Source organism: Podarcis raffonei, chromosome 16 (genome assembly GCF_027172205.1).
Source record: "Podarcis raffonei isolate rPodRaf1 chromosome 16, rPodRaf1.pri, whole genome shotgun sequence".
Lineage (NCBI taxonomy): Eukaryota > Metazoa > Chordata > Lepidosauria > Squamata > Lacertidae > Podarcis > Podarcis raffonei.
Window position 1 is genome coordinate 457503 of NC_070617.1, and position 25469 is coordinate 482971.

The window sequence follows — 25469 nt, forward strand, 5'->3', positions numbered from 1 at the left end:
CTGTGATGTAGGTATGATGTATCTGGGGGTGCTCTTGATCTACAGGGTGGCAATTTCAAAAGTCTTTATAAGGCCTTGTGCACCATTGTTCTGGGTTCCTCCTCCCTTCTGCATGTGGGGAGTGAGGACCCTGTTGCAACAGATCAATAAAGATCAAGCTTACGAGCTGCTTTGCTTCTCAATATTCTCTGGTTGGCCTGTTATTTTCTCCTGCCAATAGGGAACCCATGTAAGGACTCTATAAGGGAAAAGGGCAGATATTGTTTACAACAGTGGAATAGACTGATCTTTTCCACCCAGGCCTGCCAACCTTTGCCCGCCCCCCCGTGGGATTGAACCCTGAGGAAGGATCCCAGCAGCCTGCAGTTTAGCACCAGTTTGAGGGCACCAGGTTGGGGAAGGGTGGTCCACCCTGACCAGCAATGGCTCTCTGGGGTTGCAGACCAGCCCTAGCTGGAGGTGCTGTTGGGGGGTCTAACATGGGGCCTTCAGCTTGTTGTACTGCTGAGCTACACCCTTTGTTCTAAAAATAAGACGCTAGTCCTCATGGTTCTCCATAAAGGGATGGTTTAAATAGGAACATAGGAAGATCCTTATACCGAGGTCTTTGGTTAGGAACAAAATCGAGGCAGTGGTTTCAGAGGATCAGCACTGGGAAATAGGAACGTGATGCCTGGGAACACCGAAGCATGTGTGAATCACAGAATTGCAGAGTTGGAAGGGAACCCAGGGGTCATCTAGTCCAACCCCCTTCAGTGCAGGAATCTCAGCAGATCCTGAGGTGTGCCTCCCTGCCAGGGACTGGTTGGATGCAGAGGAATGGTGGGAGGAACCAGCTTGATCACGGGGAATAATTAGCAAATGTTAATTCAGACTTCTTCTTCTCTCTCTCATTTCCTAATACAGTCAAACCTCGGTTCTCGAATGGCTCCGTTTTCGGACACCTCGGCTCCCGAACGCCAAAAACCGGGAAGTAAATGCTCTGGTTTACGAACGTTTTTCGGAACCCGAACATCTGACGCAGCTTCCACTTGAGTGCAAGAAGCTCCTGCAACCAATCAGAAGTTGAACAGTCTTCTGGAATGGATTACGTTTGACAACTGAGGTTTGACTGCAAAGGGGAACCAGAGCAAGGGGCGGACGAGAAGTGGGAGCACTGGAAAACGAGAGGAGGAGGCTGGATTTCCACACTTTGCTCAGGAAGCAGCTGCAGAGCCACTGGCTATTTACAGGAGCATGAAGATGGTGATGAGGGCAGGTGCCAAAACAGCTCTGGCAACGTGGAAGAAGAACAGGCTGGCCGCAAAAAGTCCTGCAAAGACAAAAAGGGGGAGATGTTCCCGATTAAATGGAGGCAGGGATGGCCACCAACCTGGGTGGCTTTAAAAGAGGATGGGACGAATTCACGGAGGAGGAGAGGGCTCTCGAGGGCTCCCAGCCACGATGGCTCTGCGATGCTTCTGAGTGGCAGTGGCTGGGAACCACAGGAGGGGAGAGAGTTGCTCTCGCACTCAGATCCCGCTTGTGGGTTTCGCACAGGCATCTGGCTGAGCACTGTGAGAAGAGGAGGCTGGCCTAGATGGAGAAGCCACAACAGAAGGAGCAGGTGGAGGCGCAAAGGAATATCAGACTTGGAAACACCTGTCTCACTGGATCAGATTCATCCATTTTGCTGAATAAATTGGCTTTGGGGGGAAATGTGCAATTAATCGTCACTGTTTTGTACAGTGGAACCTCGAGTTAAGAACTTAATTCATTCCGGAGCTCCGTTCTTAACCTGAAACTGTTCTTAACCTGAGGTACCTCTTTAGCTAATGGGGCCTCCCACTGCCGCCACGCGATTTTTGTTCTCATCCTGAAGCAAAGTTCTTAACCCAAGGTACTATTTCTGGGATAGCAGAGTCTGTAACCTGAGGCGTCTGTAACCTGAAGCGTCTGTAACCCAAGGTACCACTCTATTGCGTTATTATCCTCCTTAGTGGGTTGGGCACCTCTCAAGGTGACCCGGAAACTAAATTTAATCCAGAATGCGGCAGCTAGACTGGTGATTGGGAGCGGCCGCCGAGACCACATAACACATTGGCTCCCAGGACATTTCCGAGCACAATTCAAAGTGTTGGTGCTGACCTTGAAAGCCCTAAATGGCCTCAAAGGCCCAGTATCCCTGAAGGAGCGCCTCCACCCCCATCGTTCTGCCCGGACACTGAGGTCCAGCTCCGAGGGCCTTCTGGCAGTTCCCTCGCTGCAAGAAGCCAAGTTACAGGGAACCAGGCAGAGGGCCTTCTCGGTGGTGGCACCCGCCCTGTGGAAAGTCCTCCCATCAGATGTCAAGGAAATAAACAACTATCTGACTTTTAGAAGACATCTGAAGGCAGCCCTGTTTAGGGAAGTTTTTAATGACTGAGGTTGTAATGTATTTTTAGCTGCACAGAGTGGCTGGGCAAACCCAGCCAGATGGGCAGGGTAAAAGTAATAAATTATTATTACATATTATTTAGGGGTGGGATGGGGAGCACAAAAGGGCCATCTCAGTATTATTTCCCTACCCATTGAACTTCAGAGGGTAGAGGGATGGCAATCAGGAAAAGCACCCCACCCCAGGAGAATTCAGCTCAGAGGACGTGTGAGAAAAGGCTCTTCATCCAGGTACCCGCATCCCAACCCGTAAATACCTTCCCAGGTGGCCACCTATGGCTTTCAGAATGAGCTGGTTCTAAATGAAATGAATGAATTAAAATAAACCTCGCAGAAGCCCCCAGACGCCACATACATGCTTGCTTGGTATGGCGGATATAATTACCTTTTTGCTTTCTCTCTCCAACAGCCTCCCCGTGTTCCAGGGGTTAGGCAAATAATGACTTAAATGACTTCAAAAAGAATGGATGAATACCAAATAATGAATTACAATGAATAATGCAGGGGAACGGCTAAAAGGGTTCTGGAGAGGGAACATTTGCTGCGGCGCACTTCAGAAATGACGCCATCGTCTCAGCCCAGCTGACAAATGCGCTATTCTCCAAAAAGGGGAAATAATAATGTTCATTTGGCAAGCTTGATTATTTCAAATATTTGCTGCATAGTTTGGATTCCAGATGCTCCAACAGGATAAGATTGCTAGTATTATTATTTTGATGAGATGTGGAAATCTCAAAAATATTTCTGGTCATTGATGGTCTCTCTTTAGCTTCTCTGCATATCAGCTCATCTGGAGGTGCAGCCTGGGCTGTGATTTGTAACTTGAATTGCACCAGACCTCGGCTCCTGGGCTAAACAGCTTCAAATTATAACACAAAGTGACCCCAATTTCTCCACCCTCATGTTGCAGGAATTTATGTATAGGTGGGGGGGTGTTGCCCCTCCAGCAGATCTCGTGCACATGCAGCCCACTACCAAAATCAGCACAATCACTTTTGTGACTTGTCCCCACAAAACACTTCATCAGTTTCTTCCTATCCATTCAAAGGGCCTTTGCTGCACGATACCAAATGTAAGAATTCGCTGATCAATGTATCTCTGTACTGGCTCACTGGGGAAACTTCAGAAATTTCTATAGACATGTGAGCTCAGCTACTCAGCAGCCCCTCTGTCTGAGGGATAATTCCTGGCATCCTGATGTGCCAGACAGGTAGCCATCCCAGAAATCGCAAACCCAGATAGAGACAAAAGGGTGTGATGAACTCGGCTGGGAAACAGGGAAATGTAAATATCTCTTTTGTTCCACTTATTGGTGGAGGGCAAGGGGAACCATGGGGCAGGGTCCAGGATGCTCAGATTACGGCCACCAAACCTCCCCTTTCATGATGTAACCATGATGTATGAGTGATGTAGTTTGAGGGGTGTAACATGTGGATTAGCAGCTAATAAAAATTTGGGTTCTCTCTTGTTTGGGGCTTCCATCTTGTTCCACCTGGTGGCAGGTGGGAGTCCTGTTGGACAGTCTTCAATCAAGACCAAGCCGACTGGCTGCTGTTTTGCTCCGGGATTCCTGGCTGGGGTCCTTGTTTTTTGTCCAAGGGAGCCCTCAGTTTTCTCCGTTAACAGGGATGATGGAAGTTGTAGTACAACAACTATTGTTCTAGGACCAATCAGACTGCTGCATTCTGGACCCTATTGTTCTAGGACCAATCAGACTGCTGCATTCTGGACCCTACTGTTCTAGGACCAATCAGACTGCTGCATTCTGAATCCTATTGTTCTAGGACCAATCAGACTGCTGCATTCTGGACCCTATAGTTCTAGGACCAATCAGACTGGTGCATTCTGGATCCTATTGTTCTAGGACCAATCAGACTGCTGCATTCTGGACCCTATTGTTCTAGGACCAATCAGACTGCTGCATTCTGGACCCTACTGTTCTAGGACCAATCAGACTGCTGCATTCTGAATCCTATTGTTCTAGGACCAATCAGGCTGCTGCATTCTGGACCCTATTGTTCTAGGACCAATCAGACTGGTGCATTCTGGATCCTATTGTTCTAGGACCAATCAGACTGCTGCATTCTGGACCCTATTGTTCTAGGACCAATCAGACTGCTGCATTCTGGACCCTATTGTTCTAGGACCAATCAGGCTGGTGCATTCTGGACCCTATTGTTCTAGGACCAATCAGGCTGCTGCATTCTGGACCCTATTGTTCTAGAACCAATCAGGCTGCTGCATTTTGGATCCTGTTCAACTCAGTACATGACACACCCTATTATATTTCAAACTTAGAGAGGCCCACAAACATACACCTTATTTCAGTGAACTGACTTTTGTACAACTTCGGAAAGCTTTTACAGAGTTACAATTAAATACAATAAGCTCTGCTTATAGAGATGGGAGACCCAAAGGCATACCAACAAACGAACGTGTTTGCATTAGGGGATGTCCTGAAGTAGAGGACCTTATGCATTATATCTTTCGCTGCCTCTTATATAATGAAGCAGGAGAAAGGATTTTTAGCACCTATAATGACAAGGTCCCCTGGCCAGAACCCCTCTGACATGATTTGATATCTCCTCGCAGACACAGATAAGTATGTGACCTGGCCTGTAGCACTCTTCGCAACAGCCGCTAGGAAAATTAGAGCAAATTATATAGCCAAGATAGCCACCAATTGTAAAGGAGATGAATAGATTTGACCCTACCTACATCTAGCTATGTGGGAAGTGGGTGGCGCTGTGGGTTAAACCACAGAGCCCAGGGCTTGCCGATCAGAAGGTCGGCGGTTTGAATCCCCGCGATGGGGTGAGCTCCTGTTGCTCGGTCCCTGCTCCTGCCAACCTAGCAGTTCAAAAGCACAAAAGTGCAAGTAGATAAATAGGTAGCGCTCCAGTGGGAAGGTAAACGGTGTTTCCGTGCACTGCTCTGGTTCGCCAGAAGCGGCTTAGTCATGCTGGCCACATGACCTGGAAGCTGTATGCTGGCTCCCACAGCCAATAAAGCGAGATGAGCGCCGCAACCTCAGAGTCGGTCATGACTGGACCTAATGGTCAGGGGTCCCTTTACCTTTACCTTTACATCTAGCTATATTTTATCTTTATCACCAAACTCCGAATATGATTGCACATTGTATTAATTAACATTTTTTTGAAATATATTAGTGGCCATGTGGTGATTTTAGTCTATAAAATGTATTGCTTAATGTCTTAACCTGTATATTAAGGTACTTTTATAGCTCTGTTTAGAGTAGGTAATGTCTTGATAATAGAAATGCTTTAAGTTTTTTGTATTAATCCAGCATATTTTCTTTTAATTGTTGAATGATCCTGTGTACATTGCGGCAGCCTTTGGCTATGTGCAATAAAACCGACTGACCGACCACAGGTTATGGTGTCCGTCTTTGGTCTTCTGAACCACTGCAATATTGAGTGGTAGGACGTGACGGCAACGGGCGGGAAATAAATCAAAATATTACTCACCTGCAGCTGCAGATTTTGGGCACGAAGCATAGGGCAAGACCTCCCAAGCTTTCTGGGTCCCCAAGGCCTGCGCGGAGCAGGTGTAAGAGTCCTCTTTGTTCTTGGCGTTCAAGGTGAGGTGCAGCCTGGCGTTGTCAGACGCCGTGTCCCCCGTTTTTGTATTCTTCCAGGAGTAGGTCACCCGAACTTTGGCTCCAGCTCCTGCCTCACACAGCAAATTGAGGTCGCAGGAGCTGTTGGCCAGCCTTTGTCCCGTGATGTTGATGTCTGAAACGGGACAGGGTCAAGGGACAGGGTCAAGAAATCACAGCCATCTTCCACTCTCGGAAGGTGAAGCCAGCTTGCGACCCTCCACCCCAGAGGGCAGGGCACGAACCAACAGATTCAAATCTCAAGAAAGGAGATCCAGACTAAACATTGGGAAGTTCCTGGTGCGAAGAGCGGCTCAACCGTGGAACGGACTCCCCGGGAAGGTGGCAGACGCAGAGACAGGTCGGGGCCTGATCCAAGGTGGGCGCTGCCAAGGTCTGGCAAAAACAATAACGCTAGAAATATGCCACCTGTGCTGCTGACAGAAATAGTACGACTCATGCAACACGTCGGCGACTAATATACACACAATAATTACCAAAATGATTATACATTCTTTATTAATCTTCTGAGAAAAATACAAGCCCCTATGCAAAGCTACAGAGACTTGCGAACTACCCAACCTAAGATGAACTTATAATATCTGGTTTCAATAGATTTTTCGAGTGCTTAGCTCAGTCTTTTGTTTTCTTTATCTTTTTCGGTAAGTTCATGAAAATACCAACAAAAGGTAAGTTTGGTGTTCGCAATACCGAGAGATAATAGCGAAGTTGTAGATAGATGTTCATTAACATCTATCTACAATGTCGCTGGCATCTCTCGTATTGTGAAGATAAAGAAAACAAAAGACTGAGCTAAGCACTTGAAAAATCTATTGAAATCAGACATTATAAGTTCATCTTAGGCAGGGTAGTTCGCAAGTCCCTGTGGCTTTGCATAAGGTCTTGTAATTTTCTCAGAAGATTGATAAAGAATGTATACTCATTTTGGTAATTATCGTGTGTTTATTAGCCGCCAGCGTGTTGCATGAGTGGTACAAGGTCTTGCAAAAGGCTTAAGGAAATGGGTCCCAGGTGTGTGTCAGCTGGAAAGGGGGTTCTGTGGGATGTAACATCACCGTAGCAGTCAAGTTCAACATTTCCTGTTTGCCCAGAGGGGACACGCGGGGGGGTGTGTGTGTGTGTTTCTCTAGCCAGTATAACTTCCTGTGACACCTGGTCTGGATCATCCTCCCTCTGCGTATGAACAGGTAGACGGACGTGACCCTGGCAGACCCCATAAAAGGACCGGTCCCGCAGCCACCTGCTCTCTTGAGACCCTTCTCCTTCTCTGGGTGCTTTTGCTGTCTGCTGGCTCTTAGCCAGCAGCGCATGGGCTCATTCCTCACAAGAGGATGAACCCACACCGTACTCTGTATCTATAACTACAAGCTAAAGCCTGCCTTTGGGATCACACTGTGGACTGAATGTGAGTAAACCTTGTTACTTTTAAGGGAAGACCGTTGTGTCTTTATTCTTTTTAAGAGGGAATAAAAGGGGAATTTACCAGGAGAAACAAAACACCAGGAATTTACCAGAAACAACAGAGATTCAAATGAATCTACCAGCTAGCTTCCTGCTATATAGTGGGGAATGTGCTACTGACTTACTAGCGTGAGTGAGGAAGGATCATATATAACCAATATATCCTCTCCTGCTATCCACAGCATTCTCACAAGTCCTGGGTCTGGAAAGGGTGAAGACACCTCGCTGAGAGTGGCCACTCGCCACTTTTCAACATTTCAGGCAGGAGTCCTTTCCCCCAAGATGCCATGGAGGAGGGAACCTGGGGCCGTCTGGATGTGAAGTGCCTGCTCTACCACTGAACTGCAGCCTGACAACCAGGATATGTTGCACCCTTTTCCTTTGCCAGGGTTACGTACGTTCTTGCAAAGCAAGCAACCAGCTGCCTGTCCTCTCTTTGCTTCAGAGTTTGAGGGTTGCATCTAGCAAATAAGATCTGCTGAAGAAGGATAATTTTAGCTGCTGCTGCAACATTTAAAACTAAAAGCAGCTGCCCAACTTTCTTCCCTTCTCGAGTTTGGTGTAACTTCTCGGTTGAGGAACTGACAATTTCTTGGAAAACTCCTGAACTTAGTAGCTGCCAGACACAGCTTTGATTAGTCACAGAATCGTAGAGTTTCCAGGGGTCATGTAGTCTAACTTCCTGCAGTGCAGCGATCGCTGCTAAAGCATCCTTGCCAGACGCCCCCCCCCCCGATGGAGAGCCCGCCCTGCGGGGGTGTTAGGATCCCTGCTCCGTGATTGCAGTCATGGGATTGTTGAAGTATTGCTGTGATTTTTCCTTGATTTCTGTGTCATTTTTTTAAAATAATCAAGTGGTGTACATATGAAATAATGAAATAAATAAATACGTCTCTAGCTCGTTCAACGTGCATCACTTCCCGCTCCAAGAATCCTGGGAACTGTAGTTCATTCAATGTGCTGGGAGCTGTAGCTGTCTGGGTGGGGAACTGTGCTTCCCAGGATTCTTGGGGGCGGGTACTTCAAATGCGCATGGGAGGCGCTTGAATTCGCAGTTCTTAGAAGTTACTTACGGAAGACGAAGAGCGTGTAGCGGTTCAGCGTCTTGGAGCCTTCCTGGGTGAACATCGAAATGTCATAGCCTCCTCCGTCTTCCAAGGTGAGGTTATGGATTTGGAAGGCAGGTTCCTCTTCCAGGAATGACACCCTTTCGGAATACCTCGGGTCTAGGACCGTGACGGGCTTCCCTTGCTCCCACATAGCGACGGCCTTGCTGGGTGGGCCAGTGGACCTCAACATGAGACCCGAGAAAATGGTCCCTTTTGGAATCACAACAGGAAGACTGACCGAGTGCCCCACATCTTTGGGGTCTAATTCAGCGTGGGTCGCTGCAGGACTGTCTGCGCCTTGGAGAGGAGAGAGAGAAGAGGGAAGAAAGTGAATTTGGAGAGGATGAGATTCACACACCATCAACAGGAACCAGCTTGAGACATTGACCAGAGCGTTTCAGCAACCTGGGTTTTTTGGGGGGGCAGTGGGGGTCGGACGTTAGATAGGCTTGCAAAGCAACTGAGGGAGAAGGCACATGAGCTGATAAGCCGTTTCAAAATGGGGAGGAGTTAGAGGGGGAAACCTAGGGGGCACAGCCAAGTCCCCCATCTCCTCACACCCCTTTCATAGAATGGTTGAATCATAGGGGCTATGAGGGTCTTCTGGTCCAAATTCCAGCAATGCAGGAATCACATCTAAAGCATCCATGCAGTGGCGTAGCGTGGGTTGTCAGCACCCGGGGCAAGGCAAGTAATTTGCGCCCCCTAACCCGTGGATTTGCACCCCCTAACCCTAACCCCCAGATGTTGCGCCCGGTGCGGCTGCCCCCCTGCACCCCCCACGCTACGCCACTGCATCCATGTGATGACAGACGGCCGTCCATCCTCTGCTTAGAAACCTCCACGGAAGGAGAAGCCAATGAGGGAATTTGTTCCACTGTTGGACAGCTCCTGCCCTCAGAAAATTCTTCCTAATGCTTAATTGGAGTCTCCTGCCTTGCTATTTGAATCTCTTGGTTTGGGTCCTGCCTTCTGGAGAGAACAAGCCCGCTCTGATTTCTTTGGGGCAGCCCTTGAGATATTTGAAGACGGGCCCATCTTACCCATTGAGGCTAGTGGCGCGGGGCCACCAGGACGCCAAGTTCTGGAGGGCGCCAGGCAAGAGTCCAGGGAACATGGGACGCGGGTGGTGCTGTGGGTTAAACCACAGAGCCTAGGACTTGCCAATCAGAAGTTCGGCGGTTCGAATCCCCGCGATGGGGTGAGCTCCCGTTGCTCGGTCCCTGCTCCTGCCAACCTAGCAGTTCAAAAGCATGTCAAAGTGCAAGTAGATAAATAGGTATCGCTCTGGCGGGAAGGTAAACGGCGTTTCCGTGCGCTGCTCTGGTTCGCCAGAAGCGGCTCAGTCATGCTGGCCACATGACCCGGAAGCTGTATGCCGGCTTCCTCGGCCAATAAAGCGAGATGAGCGGTCATGACTGGACCTCATGGTCAGGGGTCCCTTTACCTTTAACCTGCAATCCTGCACACAGGCAGGGCTCTCATAAATGGAGGATAGTGTGAGGATATTCCGTTCCACGTGTGGAATTGTTGCATGTCACATGTCTGTTTACACTCCAGCACAGCTTGCTGGGAACTTCTGTATGTGTATAGCTTTTGCTTTTGCTGTCTTGCTTGTACACCAAGGAGATTGGACATGTTTTCCTTTTGTCCTGCTGCATGCTGAATAAACTGTTTGCAAATATGCTCACACAACTTCTGCCACTTCTGTTGTGTAATGTTCACTCTGCTGAGTAGCCTGCCCCAGCTGCTGAAGCTCAGGTCACTGATGCTGCACAAAGGACTGGAGATCATCTGGAGCCAGCTGGGGGCCTGCCAATTGCCCCCCTTTCCTTGGCTGCATGCCAAGAGAGAGCATCAACGGCTCCTAGTCTCCTCCTTCCCCTGTTGGAGGCAGTATACCTGGGAATATCATCTGCTGGGAATTGCAAGGGGATTGCTGCAGTTACGCTTCTGGGCTTCCCAGTTTGGGGCTTCTGGCTGGACACTGTGAGAACCAGATGCGCCCCCTTTGGCCTGATCCAGAAGCCAACCTCTTCTGGCCCCAGGCCCAGAAGCAGTCTCTCTAGAGTCCTAGGCAGTGCTTCCCCCGCCCTAAAAAAATGTTTAGGGGTGCTCTCATTTTGATTCAAGAAAATCACCCTTTTAAAGTTCAAGTCAGGAAAAATAAATACAATAAATGGACAAAAGCACAAAGATTCACAAAATGTTTAGGGGTACGTGTACCCCTGGGTACCCCCAGAAAAAGCACTGGTCCTAGGTTCTTAGAGCCCTCTGGCCGCTGTGGGGACAAGAGGTGGGACTAGCAGGTCCTGGTGCCGCTGACGCTGGGATGTTCTGTTGCTCACATCTGTCTGACACCCACAGAGGATGCTTCGTGTTGTTGTCTCCCACCACCCGGTCAAGTTATGCTTCTCTCAAAATGCCACTAGCTGACACAATACTTCTTGAGCAATTAATGGGGATGACCTTGCTTGTTTTACAGGCACACACCCAAACCCCATTGCCAAATCTTTCCAGATCAGTTCCTCTTACTCCTAGAAACAACCATGAGGAACATCTCCGAAGAATCCAGGTTGAATCCAGAGCCCAGAAGCTGGATCAGGCCCAAGGGGGCCCATCAAAGCAAGCCTCCTGTTCTCACGGTGGCCATGCAAAAGCCCTTAAGACCTAGAAATCTTGATAGACTGCCTCTGGACCTGGAGGTTCCACCAGGACCTAAGAAGGGTCCCAGCCAGTGCAGCCTTCTTGCTTTGCAGTGGCCAAATGCCACTCAGAACCAATAATAATAATTTATTTTTAGGGCTTTCCGCAGGACAGGCGCCACCATCAAGGAGGCCCTCTGCCTGGTTCCCTGTAACTTGGCTTCTCGCAGCCAGGGAACCACCAGAAGCACAATTCAAAGTGTTGGTGCTGACCTTGAAAGCCCTAAAATGCCTCAGTCTAGTAGACCTGAAGGAGCATCTCCACCCCCATTGTTCTGCCCCGACACTGAGGTCCAGATCCGAGGGCCTTCTGGTGGTTCTCTCAGTGCGAGAAGTGAGATTACAGGGAACCAGGCAGAGGGCCTTCTCGGTGGTGGCGCCCGCCCTGTGGAACTCCCTCCCCACCAGATGTCAAAGAGAAAAACAACTACCAGACTTTTAGAAGACATCTGAAGGCAGCCCTGTTTAGGGAAGCTTTTAATGTTTAATAGACTATTGTATTTTAATATTCTGTTGGAAGCCGTCCAGAGTGGCTGGGGAAACCCAGCCAGATGGGCGGGGTATAAATAAAAAATCATCATCATCATCATCATCATCATGATAAGAGTGGGCACGAGCATCGTAAGGCCAGAATCCCAATTTGCAGCTTTTCCATCAGGCTACAGGCAAAGGCGAGAGATGAGACCTTGGGGAACCAGCAGTCCTGGTTCTCTTCCCACCCCCAAAATCTCCCCTTCCTCTGGGGCTGTTTGCATAGCAGGGTGATTTGCAGTGACAAAGGGACCCCAGCACCTTCTGGACTCACAAGCCCACCTAATTCCACCTCTGGGCACAGATTCTGTGATTTTTGCGTTGCAGGGTCGGACTGGGTGGCCTTCGGGTCTTGTCCATCTCCACAGTTCTATGAGTCTACAGAACGTGTGCTTAAAAACCAAAACCAAAAGCCAACAACTCATTGCGCCTTCAGCACCCCATAATAACTAGACATTTATTTTCAACGCTTCTGAGAAAATGCCCCACCCATGATTCCGTGGTTGCAGTTAACCAGCCACGATTTCGTCCTTTTTGTTAACTGCTCGTCAGAAGGGGTTGGGGTTTTGTGTTTTTTGGGCACCTTGAGCTCTTTGGAGAAAAGGTGAGATACAAATGGGATATCATAGTTCACCCTCACCCAGCAAATACACCTTTAAAAGGAAATTGCCTTTTTCCTGGTTGTGGAATGGGTGGAATGAACAAATGCCCATTGGGAAGACGGATAAACACCCTGTAAGCAAATCTGCCTGAAGCTCATTGTCAAATAGCCTCTCTGAAAACAACCTGGAAAATTTCCGCAATAAAGACTGGATATTGTCTAACATCTCTGTGAGCAACTGGGGATAAATGTGGAATAAGCAGGGAGCCCTATTCCTCCACACACATTGTTTTCTCGTGCAAGAAGAGGCAAGGGCATTGCATTATGGCACACACACACAGAGAGGGAGTTTAACAGAGAGTCACCTGGATTTTACTCACTTGTAGCTTGGAAGGTGAAGCCGAGGAGGAGGAAGGCAACCGCTGGATCCATGTTGGTGTCACAGTGGAGAGATCGGCCCCAAGGAAAACGTGTGAGGAGCCTGGACAGCTCAGCCAGGGACACCTGCTTCTCCTTCCCTTTTCTGCAACTTGGCCAAACGAAGGATGGGGAGAGGCTTCCTCCTGCCCGCCCTTCTTGTAGGCTTGGCCATCGGATGACACCCAGGGTGGACCCTGGGGTCATGTGACCAGGCCCCATGGACACAGTAGCCAGAGACCTCCCTCTGGGTTTAGGAAACTCTCTCTCTCTCTCTCTCTCTCTCTCTCTCTCTCTCTCTCACACACACACACACACACACACACACACGAGGAACGTCCTTGCCATTTCTGCTAGAGGAAGGAGGGTGTACAAGCTTTGGGATCCACTAGGACGGTTAGAGAAGCAAGGCCTTCTTGGGGGGGGGTTAATGCTGTGAGCCCCTCCATCATAAGGGCAGGTTACAGTGGACACTCGGGTTGCAAACACGATCCGTGTGGGAGGCACGTTCGCAACCTGCAGCGCCACGTCTGCGCACGTGCAGGTTGCGATTTGGCACTTCTGTGCATGCGCAAAGTGCGGTTTAGTTATCTGCGCATGTGTGAGCGGCGAACCCGGAAGTAACCCGTTCAACACAACCTGAAGCATCTGTAACCCGAGGTATGACTGTACTGTATATGTGTAAACAGACCATCTATTACAAAGACGCCACAATATCTGCTGTGCTTCAGTCCAACGAAACCAAACTCTGGGTAAGCGCTTGAAATCTCACTTCGCTCTGAGATTAGGGTGCCAGGCAACATCATGCTTCTGTTTATGACATATAACCAATGAGTCCATTCCACTCGAGTCTGGTGCCCTGGAGTAAAGTCTTTAATGCGCTGGTTCAAATAGCGATAGAATCACACTGGAGAGACCTGTCAGGAGTGAGCATGGACCAATGGTACCAAATAGTATGGGAAACAGCCTTATTAGAAAAACTAACCAACAAATTGAAACTGAAACGGGGACAAATGGAAGAAGACGCCTTCACCCCGGTATGGCTCCCCTTTATCACACACACAGCCCAACAAGACAACAACAAGAATCCACCAACAGCATATAAATCAATATGGCTAACCTGATCCAAAACATCCACCCACCCCACTCACACATGAAAACAAAATTCACCACAGCCAACCACAAGCAAACAACCACACCCTAGGACAGGCAGAGGCAAACTCGGCCCTCCAGATGTTTGGGGACTACAACTCCCATCATCCCTAGCTAACAGGACCAGGGGTCAGGGATGATGGGAGCTGTAGTCCCTAAACATCTGGAGGGCTGAGTTTGCCTCTGCCTGGCCTAGGCCAACCCCAACCTCTCTCACCACCAAAGGAACACAAGCGAATAGCAAAAAGAACCCACACAAGCGGTGCTGACACAACCCCCCCATATGTTAAGTAAAATAGAAACATCGCCCCCCAACTCCAACCCCCCTCCCCATTCCCCCTCCACCTCTTCCTAAGGTAACACTAACGTCTCAACAAATGAAACTGATTTGCAGAAAATGTAACTTGAAAAAAGAGACATTGCACATACTTTTGTAAACCAAGAAATCTTTAATAAAAAATATGTTGGGGGGGGTGGGAATCTATAGAATCCCTTTGCAGTATCCTAAGTGACTCCTCAGGTTCTGAGTAATTTCATCGGGTACCCAGTTAAGTTGCCTTCCGCTCAGTCGCCCAATTGGTGCCCCCAGCTGAGTCCTGTCTACATGGACGGGCAGCAGTTGTCCGGGTTTTTAGACCCATTCCCAGCCCTGCCTGGAGACCCCAGGGATTGAACCAGGGACCTCCCCGAGGCAGGAGATTCGCTCCTCCCAGCATCCGCACTGAACCCTGCCTGGCCTCTTCGCTTCTCCGGTTCACCACTGGCCTGAGAGACAGGCTCAAGGAAGCCCAAATCTTTCAATTCCCCCTTTTCACCCCAATCAGCAGAAAAAGAGGAACTGCCAGAGGGAGGGGAGAATCACGGGATCCAGAATCGGGGCTTTTTTTTAGGCTCAGCAGGAAAAGGAGTCAAAGAGGAACTGGGCGCAGGCAGCAAATGTTATGAGGGCCAGAATCACTTTCAGGATCAGCAATAAGCAGCAATTTCTAGACAGTTCCCTGGAACTGACATCATCCTTCGCTTGGCTGACACAGGAGAAACAGATGACATTGCTGCTCTTCCGGTGCAACTGTCGTCAGGCTCTTGGCTTTTTAAAATAAGTGGCTTGTGATTATTTTTCTAAGAACAGGATAGCCCAGCTGTTGCTGGACCAAGCCAAAGGGCAGCTTCCTGTCCTCACAGTGGCCAAATGCCCCTAAGAACCTAGTGTTGTAAACAAAAATCTGCCCTTTTCCCCCTTATGGGGCATCCAAGAGCCCATATATAGTCCTTATGTAGGTTCCCTATTGGTAGGAGAAAATAATAGAGGCCAACCAGAGAATATTGAGAAGCAAAGCAGCTAGTAAGCCTGATCTTTATTACTCTGTTGCAACAAGGTGCCCCCCTCACACGCAGGAAAGGAGGAGGAAGCCAGAACAAAAGTGTGCCTGCCCTTATATAGACATTTTAAATTCCCTGCCCTGGAATTCAAGACCACCCCGAGAAACATAATAAATACATCACAGAAGGGGTGTAGCTCAAGACACCCCCCCCCCGATACATCATACCTACATCACAGAAAGGGCGGTCTACAGCAGAAATCTGAGTGCTTTGTTTACCTCCTGTCTGGCAGGTTACCTATTGAATGGTCACTTGATTGGATTGCCTGGGGAGCCTGGCCAGTCTTTTGTAATGATCAATACTTAGTTCCTGAGCCAGGTCACAGGCTCACACCCTATTCAAACACAGACATACCTTTCAGACAGGATTTGTGAGGGAAAAGACAGTGGGGAGGCTTTTCCATTTTCCTTTGACTTTGTAGAGAAAACATTTGGTCAGTTTGGGAGTCAAAAATGGCTTCAGGTCGGTCTTCCTGTGCTGATCTGTGTACGTGCTTGGCTGGTACACTTAGGAACATTTAACATATATCTAAGACCTCAAAATTCCTATCACAATAGGAATCAAGATAGACTGCCTCTAGACCTGGAGGTTCCATAAGGACATAATGGATCAGGCCAATAGCCCACCGAGTTCTCACTGCAGCCACCCCAGGTGCCTCTTCTGGGAAACCCGCAGGCAGGATCCGAGCACAAGAGCAGGACTCCCTCCCCGCCTGGGAAGGGAGTCCGTTGGTATGATGGGATTGTCGGTCGCCTCAAGAGATACGTGCAAATTGTGATTCATTTATCAAATACCCAAAAAATATTAGCCTGCATTTGATTGAGGGCTCTTTTGAGACCTCAAGACTAAACTGGCCACCTGTTTAGCCTTCTCCACCATGTGGAGGATGCCTTGAGGAAGACCCTGCAAAGGCTGTTGTGCTTCCTGAGGAGACTGCCGTTTGTTCTGATTCAGCGTTTTCTTGGGGAAAGCGAGAGAAGAAAAAGGGAAGGCAGCCTTGGAGACGGAAGTGGGAAACCCAGACCTTTGCCTGGAAAGCGGAGAGAAAAGGTAAGAGGCTTGTTTGCAAAAATAAAAAAATCTGATGGCCTCTGAAGATGACTCTTTCTCCAGGAGCGAGGCATGACAAGGAATCTGCAGCTACGGAGAAAAAAGTAACTCTCCAGAACCCAGTTTGGAGCTAAGAATGTACGAAGAGCCCTGTGCCTGGATCAGGCCAATGGCTCTCCTGTTCTCACGTCCCCAATCAAATCCCTGCAATGCAAAGCCTGCAAGCAGAATCTGAGAGTAGGTCTATTAATTTGAGACCAAGCAAAAGGTTGCAAAATGGCAGCAAGCTTGTGTTTTCCAAAGCTCTTCGTCTGGAGAGATAATATGCAAAGTGAGGGGCAGGAGGAGAGCCGGAAGAAATAAAAAGCAATCAACGAATGCTTTTAAAAAATGTATCCTGCCGAATGTGTAGCCCAAAGGTCAGCTTGTAGACTCTGTTTGAGAATAGCTTTCCTCCCATTCACCAACTTACCAGATCCTCTCTGGAAACCATCCAATTTGGTGGCTGACAGCATCACTATGCAGAGCCAATGTGGCTTCATGAGTGTTGGACCTGGGAGAGATCTGGGTTCGAATCCCCACTCAGCCATGAAGCTCATTGGGTGGCTGTTAAGGCCAGTCGCCATCTCTCAGCCTGGCCTACCTCTCATGGTTGTTGGATGAAATGGGGAGAATCATGAAAACCACCTGGAGCTCCTAAGAAGATAATGAGGGTATAGAAATGTGATCAATAAGCCATGGCTGTGTTGCAGGAATTTATGTATAGGTTGGGGAGGGGGTTGCCCCTGCAGCAGATTATCATGCACATGAGCCCACTACCAAAATTAGCACAATCACTTTTGTGGCTTTTGCGATTTGTCCCCGCAAAACACTTCATCGCAGTTTCTTGCTATCTATTCAAAGGGCCTTTGCTGCACGATACCAAATGTAAAAATTCACTGATAAATCTCTGTACTGGCTCACTGGGAAAACTTCAGAAATTTGTATAGACCTGTGAGCTCAGCTCCTCAGCAGCCCCTCTGCCTGAGTGATAATCCCTGGCCTCCTGATACCTGAGTGCCAGACAGGTAGCCATTCCAGAAAGAGCAAACCCAGATGAAGACAAAAGGGTGGGATGAACTTGACTGGGAAACAGAGAAATGTAAATATCTCTTTTGTTCCACTTGATGGGTGTTTGGTGGAGGGCAAGGGGAACCATGGGGCAGGGTCCAGGATGCTCAGATTACGGCCACCAGACCTCCCCTTTCGTAATGTAACCATGATGTCTGTTGGGGGGGTGCAACACGGGGATGAGCAGCTAATAAAAGTTTGGGTTCTCTTTTGTATGGGGCTTCCATCTTGTTCCACCTGGTGGCAGGTGGGAGTCCTGTTGCGGCAGTCATCAATAAAGACCAAGCCTACTGGCTGCTGTTTTGCTCTGGTATTCCTGGATAGTGTCCTTGTTTTTTGTCCAAGGAGCCCTCAGATTTCTCCGTTAACAGTTGCTCCCGTTTTGGGGAACATACAGCCAGGTGCATCCCACGCCTCTTTAAAAAGCACAGCAAACCCACCCCAGTGGTCAGGCAGAACCTGCAGGTCCTCTTGGGGGACTTTGAAAGGGTGGGAGGGAAATTAAATATATGAATCTGTGCGACCCACGTGTGTGAGGTGATAAGAAAAGAATCAAGCTTAAACGTGCACAGAGTCAAGCGGCAGTACAGTCGTACCTAGGTTGCCGAACGCCTTGGAACTCATACGTTTCGGCTCCCGAATGATCAAAACCTGGAAGTGAGTGTTCCGGTTTCCGAACGATTTTTGGAAGCTGAAGCTCCTGCAGCCAATCAGAAGCTGCACTTTGCTTTCCAAACATTTTGGAAGTCAAACAGACATCTGGAACGAATTCCATTCGACCTCCGAGGTACGACTGTATAGCGTTAGGAATATAGGCTATTAGAGCTTTCTTATCCTGTTTACAACACTCCCTTCTGTCTACCCCCTTTGGCAAAGGACAGACCGCACAACGCTACGAAAGTTTAAAACGCTTTATTAACAGATTCAAAGGTCTGAGACATGTGTTGTTCCATGCAGCTGCAAGGAGAACGCCGACAGAATCCTCTTGGGTAGGAAATACAGAATATAGTTCTAAACATGGGCTCTAAACTTGGGAGCAAAGCTTAGACACGTCCTCCTTGGTCAGAGAGAGTGGGAGGAGGGAGGAAGAGAGGTAAAGGGGGGCATGACCTAGCTGGGCCTTGGAACAGAACTCTCTGGTCTTAACCCCTTCATGCACTAACTAGCTCTCATGCATGGTTACGTTTGACTGCAATTTCCCACAGAAAGTGTCTCTCTCTTTTGTGACATTCTGCTGCTTTGCCAACGGAGCAACATGCTTCTTTGACATCTGATGCACCAAGAGAGAGTGGGGACGACGACATTACGGGGCCTCCTTTCCTCCATGCCTCTCACCCTCCCTGCAAAACACCTATAGCAAACTTGTTACTGAGTAGCATCATGGAACTGTAGAGAAGGAAGGGGCCCCGAGGAATCCCTTCTGGTGCCAAAACTGCATGACTGGCACCCAACAAGGGGCTGTCAAGCAGAAATAACACAAATATCAGGGGGGGGTGAGGGAGAACTTCAAAACAGCTGGAGAATACTCAATGGACACAGAACCTGTACTGACTTCCTGGGGGTGGGGGAAAGAGAGAGAACGTGTGAAGCCCGGGGAGTGGGATGGAGCATTATGGGAAATCAGTCTGGCCAGCAGGAACCCGGAAGAGCCGTCCGCACTGCAGGTTGTGTTGCTGGTCAATGGGCTGGCAATAAAATTCTCTTCTCCTTGTTTCCTGCCTTGCAGTGGGTTGGGCAAGATGAGCTTTGGGATCCCTTCCAAATCTACAATTCACTCCTTTGGACTTTTTGTAAGGGGGAGACGGGCTTTCCTGTCCTCCTCTCGGGAGTGACTTTTCTAGCATGTTGGAGCCACCAGCCTTCTGAGTAAGCTGTGCTAGACGGATGTTCACAGGAAAGAGGCCACAAACAAGGATCCTTCTGACCTCAATCCAGGTGGGTTTGTGGCTCCCAGATGAGGCGGCTGTTCCAAGTTCTTCTTTAGTATTGTTGGGGGGGGGGTGTCAACCCTTAAACTCTACCATCCAATGATTGCTCACATCTTCTCCAGCAGCACTGCGGAAAAGGCTTTGCTGGGGAGTGGGGTGGGAGAGAGAAATTGAAAAATGGAGTTAGCCCTTAAGCAGGGGGTGGGGAGCTGCGAGGACTTGCCATTTTGGGCCCTGCATCCTTTAGAGCATCCTCATTTTTGCCCAGAGCAGTGAAGATATTGAGACTCCTTTCTTTCCAGCGGTTCAGGTCTTGCAGCAAGAGTAATCAAGGCGCACCACTGCTTTGCAACTTGGAGGCTCTTGAAGTGGCCGTGTCTAAATTGCTCTGCGCTGACGGCCACTTCATCAGTGCTGCCAAACTGCTCTTGTCCCCCTCCCCAGATGTGACATAAGGAGGTATTCCAGCAGCTTGCAAATCTGGATAAGAAGTATAAAGAACTGCTGCCTATATCGGGTGTGAATTCCATGACCTTGAGAGACAATGTCAATTTCTTTGCTGAGTTGGAAGCAAAAAAACACTGTTGAAATCCTCACGTACCAAGTATCCAAAAATTAAATTTGTACAAAGCCATGATATGGTTTCTCGCCACTATGGGTTCTTTGACGGGAAGCGAGACTTTCCTTAAAGGTGAAACTCTTCCAACATTCCAAGCACTGATATGGTTTCTCCCTGCTGTGAATTCTTTGATGGGAAGTGAGACGGTCCTTGCAGCTGAAGCCCTTCCCACATTCCAGGCATCAATAGGGTTTCTCGCGTGTATGAATTCTCTGATGGTGCATGAGATGGGTGCTCTGACCGAGGCTCTTTCCAGTCTCTTGGCATTGAAACGGTATCTCCCCATGGTGAATACGCTGATGCCGACGGACGCTTGAGTTTACAGTAAACCTCTTTCCACATTCCAAGCACTGACACGGTTTCTCTCCTGTATGAATTTTTTTATGGTAAATGAGACTCGCCTTCCAGCGAAAGTTCTTTCCACACTCCTGGCACCGAAAGGGCGTCTCCGCTGTGTGAATTCTTTGATGGGTGGTGAGGTGGTCCTTCCGCCTGAAGCTCTTTCCACACTCTTGGCACTGAAATGGTTTCTCCCCACTGTGACTACTCTGATGGAGACATAAGCTTGTGCTGTTCTCAAAGCATTCCCCACATTTCAAGCACTGATATGGTTTCTCTCCGGCGTGAATCCTTTGATGGGACATGAGATGGTCCTTCCGCCGGAAGTTCTTTCCACACTCCTGGCACCGAAAGGGTTTCTCCCCGTTATGAATTCTCTGATGGGCTGCGAGGTTGGCTCTGTGACCGAAGCTCTTTCCACATGCCGAGCACTGATATTGTTTCTCTCCTCTACGAGTTTTTTCCTGGGAAGTGAGACGGACCTTCTGACAGCAGCTCTCCCCGCACCCCAAATATTTATGTAGCATCTCCACTATATGGTCTCCCTTGTTCTTCACTTCTAACATTTTGCCACCTGTAAGGAAGAGAAAAACAGATTCTCAGGAAACCCCCAATTATTGAGCAACGAGAGTGAAAGGTTGTTTTAGTCAAAGAACTGAAGAGATTCAGAGGGCTGAGAAATATCAGCTTTTCAACATCGTGGTGTATCACCAGCTAAACAGACTAGCCAAACATTTGGCAATATACTGCAATGTTGAAAAAACAAGATGCACTGGCCTCTGCCCACAACACACAGGATGAAACTGCCCCAGCTCTCACCCTGAGAGCAGAGGCAGCTTCACCCAGGCGCTTGCCAGCTGGGGCTTCCTTTAACTGCTCCACTGAGGCAAGGGCTGCTGCGCACTCCTCAGTCGACCAGATCAAAGATGCAGAGGGAAGAACAAGCTGTTTCTCCCTCTGAGTTGTATGAGGTCAGATGGTGGTTTCACTCAGTGGTATATTGCGGGGGAAACCACCGCTGCTCCTGAGTCCCTCTACAAGCAGCACCCGCTGGAGGAAGGAACCCTAGTCAAGGCTCCTCATACTGGTCTGGAGGGTCATATAGATATATAGATAGATATATAGTTCACGGTTTCATTGACTAATAATCACAGGCCTATTTATGGGAACCTGAGATTCAAAAAGCCTGACTCTTTTCTGGGAGAGATATTTTTGGCTCAATCATGGGATCCACTTCATCTCCAAGGTCAGTAATCTCTTTGGTCGACTGAAAATGGGTAGAAGCAAAAACAAAAATACACGACAGAAGCCACTTCCACTTTCTTAAGAACTTTGAAGCCTACAGTAAGAAGCCCTTATCAGTTCAGACTAGCCAGGCTACCTTCTGTAAAGTTTTATTCTGGATTGTTTTAGTTGACTTTTAATGTAGGCTGCAAACTACTCTGAGATTCTTTTCTTAAAAATATAGAGTGGTATAGAAATGAAGTGCGTGATAGTAATAACAACAACTGGAGAAAGAATATTCAGAGCCCAAACAGGAGATAGTTTGGGGAGTGCTAGTATGCCAGAGGCTGGTGCTGCTGCTGCTGAGCTCCATCCAAATACGGAAGGGATGTCACAGAGAGAAATGCACTGAATTTCAAAACAGAGACTCTGATCCAACAGGGAGCCTTACTGAGAAAGTCCACGATCCCACGATTCTCCGCCATGATTTCCTTATGCAGAGCTCTCTGGTCAGGATCCAGCAATGCCCATTCCTCGTCCGTGAAAGAAACGGCGACGTCTTCAAAGCACACTGAACCCTAAAAGAGAAAAGGAAATGTCCTCCACTCAGACAGCAGGAAGATGATCTACTGCACTTTGCTCCGGGGTTTTCTGCCTGTTGGTTACTTTTCAGGGATTGTTTTCCTGCACATTTTAATCATCAAGGCTTATTTTAATGTATCAAATACCCTTGTGTATTTTAATGATGTGTATTCATCTTGGTTCAAAGGGGCAGAGGTCAACATTGTGGTCCTGGTGTCATTCTGCTTGCACAAAGCATTCCAGTCTAGCGGAGAAAAGGATCCCCTCTGTCCTCTCCCTGTACGCTGTTCTTGAGGGGACCCTCCGGACACCCTAAAGCAAACTTCAAGGGGCGAATGGGGACATTGGAAGAGAGAAGAGAGTGGGGCAAAGCCCTGCTGTGAAACAGATGGGGCAGCTTAGGTGAATCCTGGCCACTGCTTTTCATGGTTTGTCAACTGCTTAGAAGCCTATTTTAGCATTCAGTGACAACTTTATAAAGAAAGCAGGAAGAATGGAGCAACATTCAGAAGGTTAGCTGAGGTGAGGCAGCTGCTCCTTATTCTCAGCACAGAAACCTTCCTGAATGGCCTTTCCAGCTTTTGTGAAGGGCAACTGTGACAGAAGCCAAGTGGAGCAGGAGGGAGACTCATCATCAGGGCCCAGAGGCCTCCTGGCCGCCCCTCCCCTCAGCCTCTTGACCCACATGGCTCCTTCCCCCTACCTGATCCGCTTCCACAGCCACCGCTTCCCCTGTGACACCATGAAAAGATGGAGGAGGTTCTGTCGAAGTCTTTCTGTCACCTGCGGGAGACAAAGGTAAGGACTAGCAGAGCTTCTCTTACTGGGCCTTAGAAAAACCTCGCTGAATGCATTTGGACATTTCTACCCATTTGGTAGCTCAGTTGCGTACATATTGTAAACCACCCTGAGACCTCCAAGTATAGGGTGGTATACAAATTCAATAAATGAAATATACGTCTCTCCTCCTTGGGGCTCATGGCTTCAATTGTCTCCCCCCAAACGATTCAAAGAACTCACAGGAGAGTTTCAGAGCCCACAGAATGTGACCAAACAGACAAACCTCATCATTCCTCCTTACCCAGTGGCCTCTCTCTGGCATCCAACCGAGTCCTCTCTGCCTCAGAGGAACCTGAACCCATTCCTGCAAACAGATCCTTTCCCTGAAATCACAGAATCATAGAACCGGGTCAGCTAGTCCACCCTCCTGCAAAGCAGGAATCTCAACAGAAAGTCCAAACAGAAAACGGGGAGAAGGATTAGAAAAGGAACAGCAAAGGTAAAAGTGTTAGGGGTATCATATAACACTCCTTGGGTTCCTTCCTATCAAGATGGGCCATGAATAGAGAACCTGGGGACCCTCTCCCTCATGTTGGCAGCCCCTTGGGAGTATCCAGAGGAAAGTCTCTCTCACCTGCTTTCTCTCCTCTGCCTGACTCAGGAGGAATCCTTCGGCCAGGGCCACCGCCTGGGAACTGGTCTCCGCTCCACATTCCCTCACCCAGCTCTCTATCTCCGCTGGAAGGACAGCCAGGAACTGCTCCAGGATCACCAGGTCCAGCATCTCAGCTTTCGTGTGTCTTTCTGGCTTTAGCCATTGATGGTCGAAATGGTAGAGTCTTCTGCAAACTTCTCGGGGTCCTTTGGCCTCCTGGGGGCAGAACCGGCTGAACTGCTGGCTTTGCACCTCTGAGCAGAGGGTGTCCTCCTCACCCAGGATCTTCTGCACAGAGTTTTCCCAGAATCCCCCACTGCTCCCATGGCCTCTTCCTGCTTCAGGGCCAGCTGAGTCTCGCTCATCCATCTGTGCTCTCAGGAAACCTCCAAGAGATCAGAAGAAATCCCTTTTTTCTCCTGCCGTGTTCAGTCTGTCCAAATTAGAGCAGCTAGAAAATCCTGCAAAGCAAATGCATTACTCGGTTATAAAATTGCCACACTGTCTGGGGAAAAGAAAGATGTTCCCTGATCCCGCGTGGATGAGGCTTGCTGGGAACCAGGCCTGGGCTGCCCCACAGCCCTGATTCTGAGCTTTGTTTAAAGGAAGAAAAAACAAGAAGTAAGCAAGGTTCCCATACAGAATGTGCGGGCGCCTTAAAGGATGCCTTCCCAACCCCCCTTCTCCCCAGACAGAGGGGAGACCCAGCAGAGCCCACGAGGAACGCGGGCGGAGGGGCTTCTGCGCTGGAGGACTTCCCCCCTCTTTGCCCCCCCCCCGCCCTTTCTAGGAATCCTGCTCAGTTCATTTTAACCTGAGGAGGAATTAAAGAACATTTTAATGAGGGTGAAAGAGGAGAGCTCAAAATATGGTCTGAAGCTCAACATCAAAAAATGAAGATCATGGCCACTGGTCCCATCACCTCCTGGCAAATAGAAGGGGAAGAAATGGAGGCAGTGAGAGATTTTACTTTCTTGGGCTCCATGACCACTGCAGATGGTGACAGCAGTCACAAAATTAAAAGACGCCTGCTTCTTGGGAGAAAAGCAATGACAAACCTACACAGCATCTTAAAAAGCAGAGACAGCACCTTGCCAACAAAGGTCCGTATAGTTCAAGCTCTGGTTTTCCCAGTAGTGATGTATGGAAGTGAGAGCTGGACCATCAAGAAGGCTGATCGCCAAAGAATGGATGCTTTTGAATTCTGGTGCTGGAGGAGACTCTTGAGAGTCCCATGGACTGCAAGAAGATCCAACCTCTCCATTCTGAAGGAAATCAGCCCTGAGTGCTCACTGGAAGGACAGATCCTGACGCTGAGGCTCCAAGACTTTGGCCACCTCATGAGAAGAGAAGACTCCCTGGCAAAGACCCTGATGTTGGGAAAGATGGAGGGCGCAAGGAGAAGGGGAGGACAGAGGACAAGATGGTGGGACAGTGTTCTCGAAGCTGCCAGCATGAGGGAGGCAGTGGAAGACAGGAGGGCCTGGCGTGCTCTGGTCCAGGGGGTCACAAAGAGGCGGACACGACTCAAGGGCTCAGCCGAGCCCCCTCCGCTCTCCCCCCCCCCCAGGCCGCCTTTCCACCCGCTCCTGCTGCTTCCTGGCGGAGCCCCCCGCCGCCGAGGCAGACCCCCCAAGGGCGCGCCGCGAGGGACTCTACCGCGAAATGGCGGCTCTTCCCCGCCGGCGCCCGGGAAGCAGCACTTGCGGAGGAGAGAGAGCAGCGCCGCCCCGCCCGCCTCTTCCAAGACGCGTCTCAGGCGCCCGCCCGA

The 25469-nt window shown here is 49.1% G+C and overlaps 3 protein-coding genes across 3 annotated transcripts in view; 1 reads left to right on the forward strand and 2 right to left on the reverse strand.

The window, feature by feature from the left end:
* Positions 1-25469, forward strand: part of LOC128404167 (zinc finger protein 391-like) — an 86702-nt gene that overhangs the window by 52619 nt on the left and 8614 nt on the right. The window lies entirely within an intron of this gene.
* LOC128404168 (uncharacterized) lies at positions 1049-13124 on the reverse strand. The gene is made up of 4 exons (XM_053369593.1): positions 12843-13124; positions 8590-8922; positions 5904-6170; positions 1049-1312 (listed from the first exon to the last, which is right to left on the reverse strand). The coding sequence occupies exons 1-4, from the start codon at positions 13099-13101 to the stop codon at positions 1227-1229; spliced, it is 945 nt and encodes a 314-aa protein (XP_053225568.1). The 5' UTR covers positions 13102-13124; the 3' UTR covers positions 1049-1226.
* LOC128404211 (zinc finger protein with KRAB and SCAN domains 8-like) lies at positions 19094-24395 on the reverse strand. The gene is made up of 5 exons (XM_053369686.1): positions 23678-24395; positions 23345-23426; positions 22967-23046; positions 22133-22259; positions 19094-21031 (listed from the first exon to the last, which is right to left on the reverse strand). Exons 1-5 carry the CDS (start codon positions 24065-24067, stop codon positions 20301-20303), a joined length of 1410 nt encoding a protein of 469 aa, XP_053225661.1. The 5' UTR covers positions 24068-24395; the 3' UTR covers positions 19094-20300.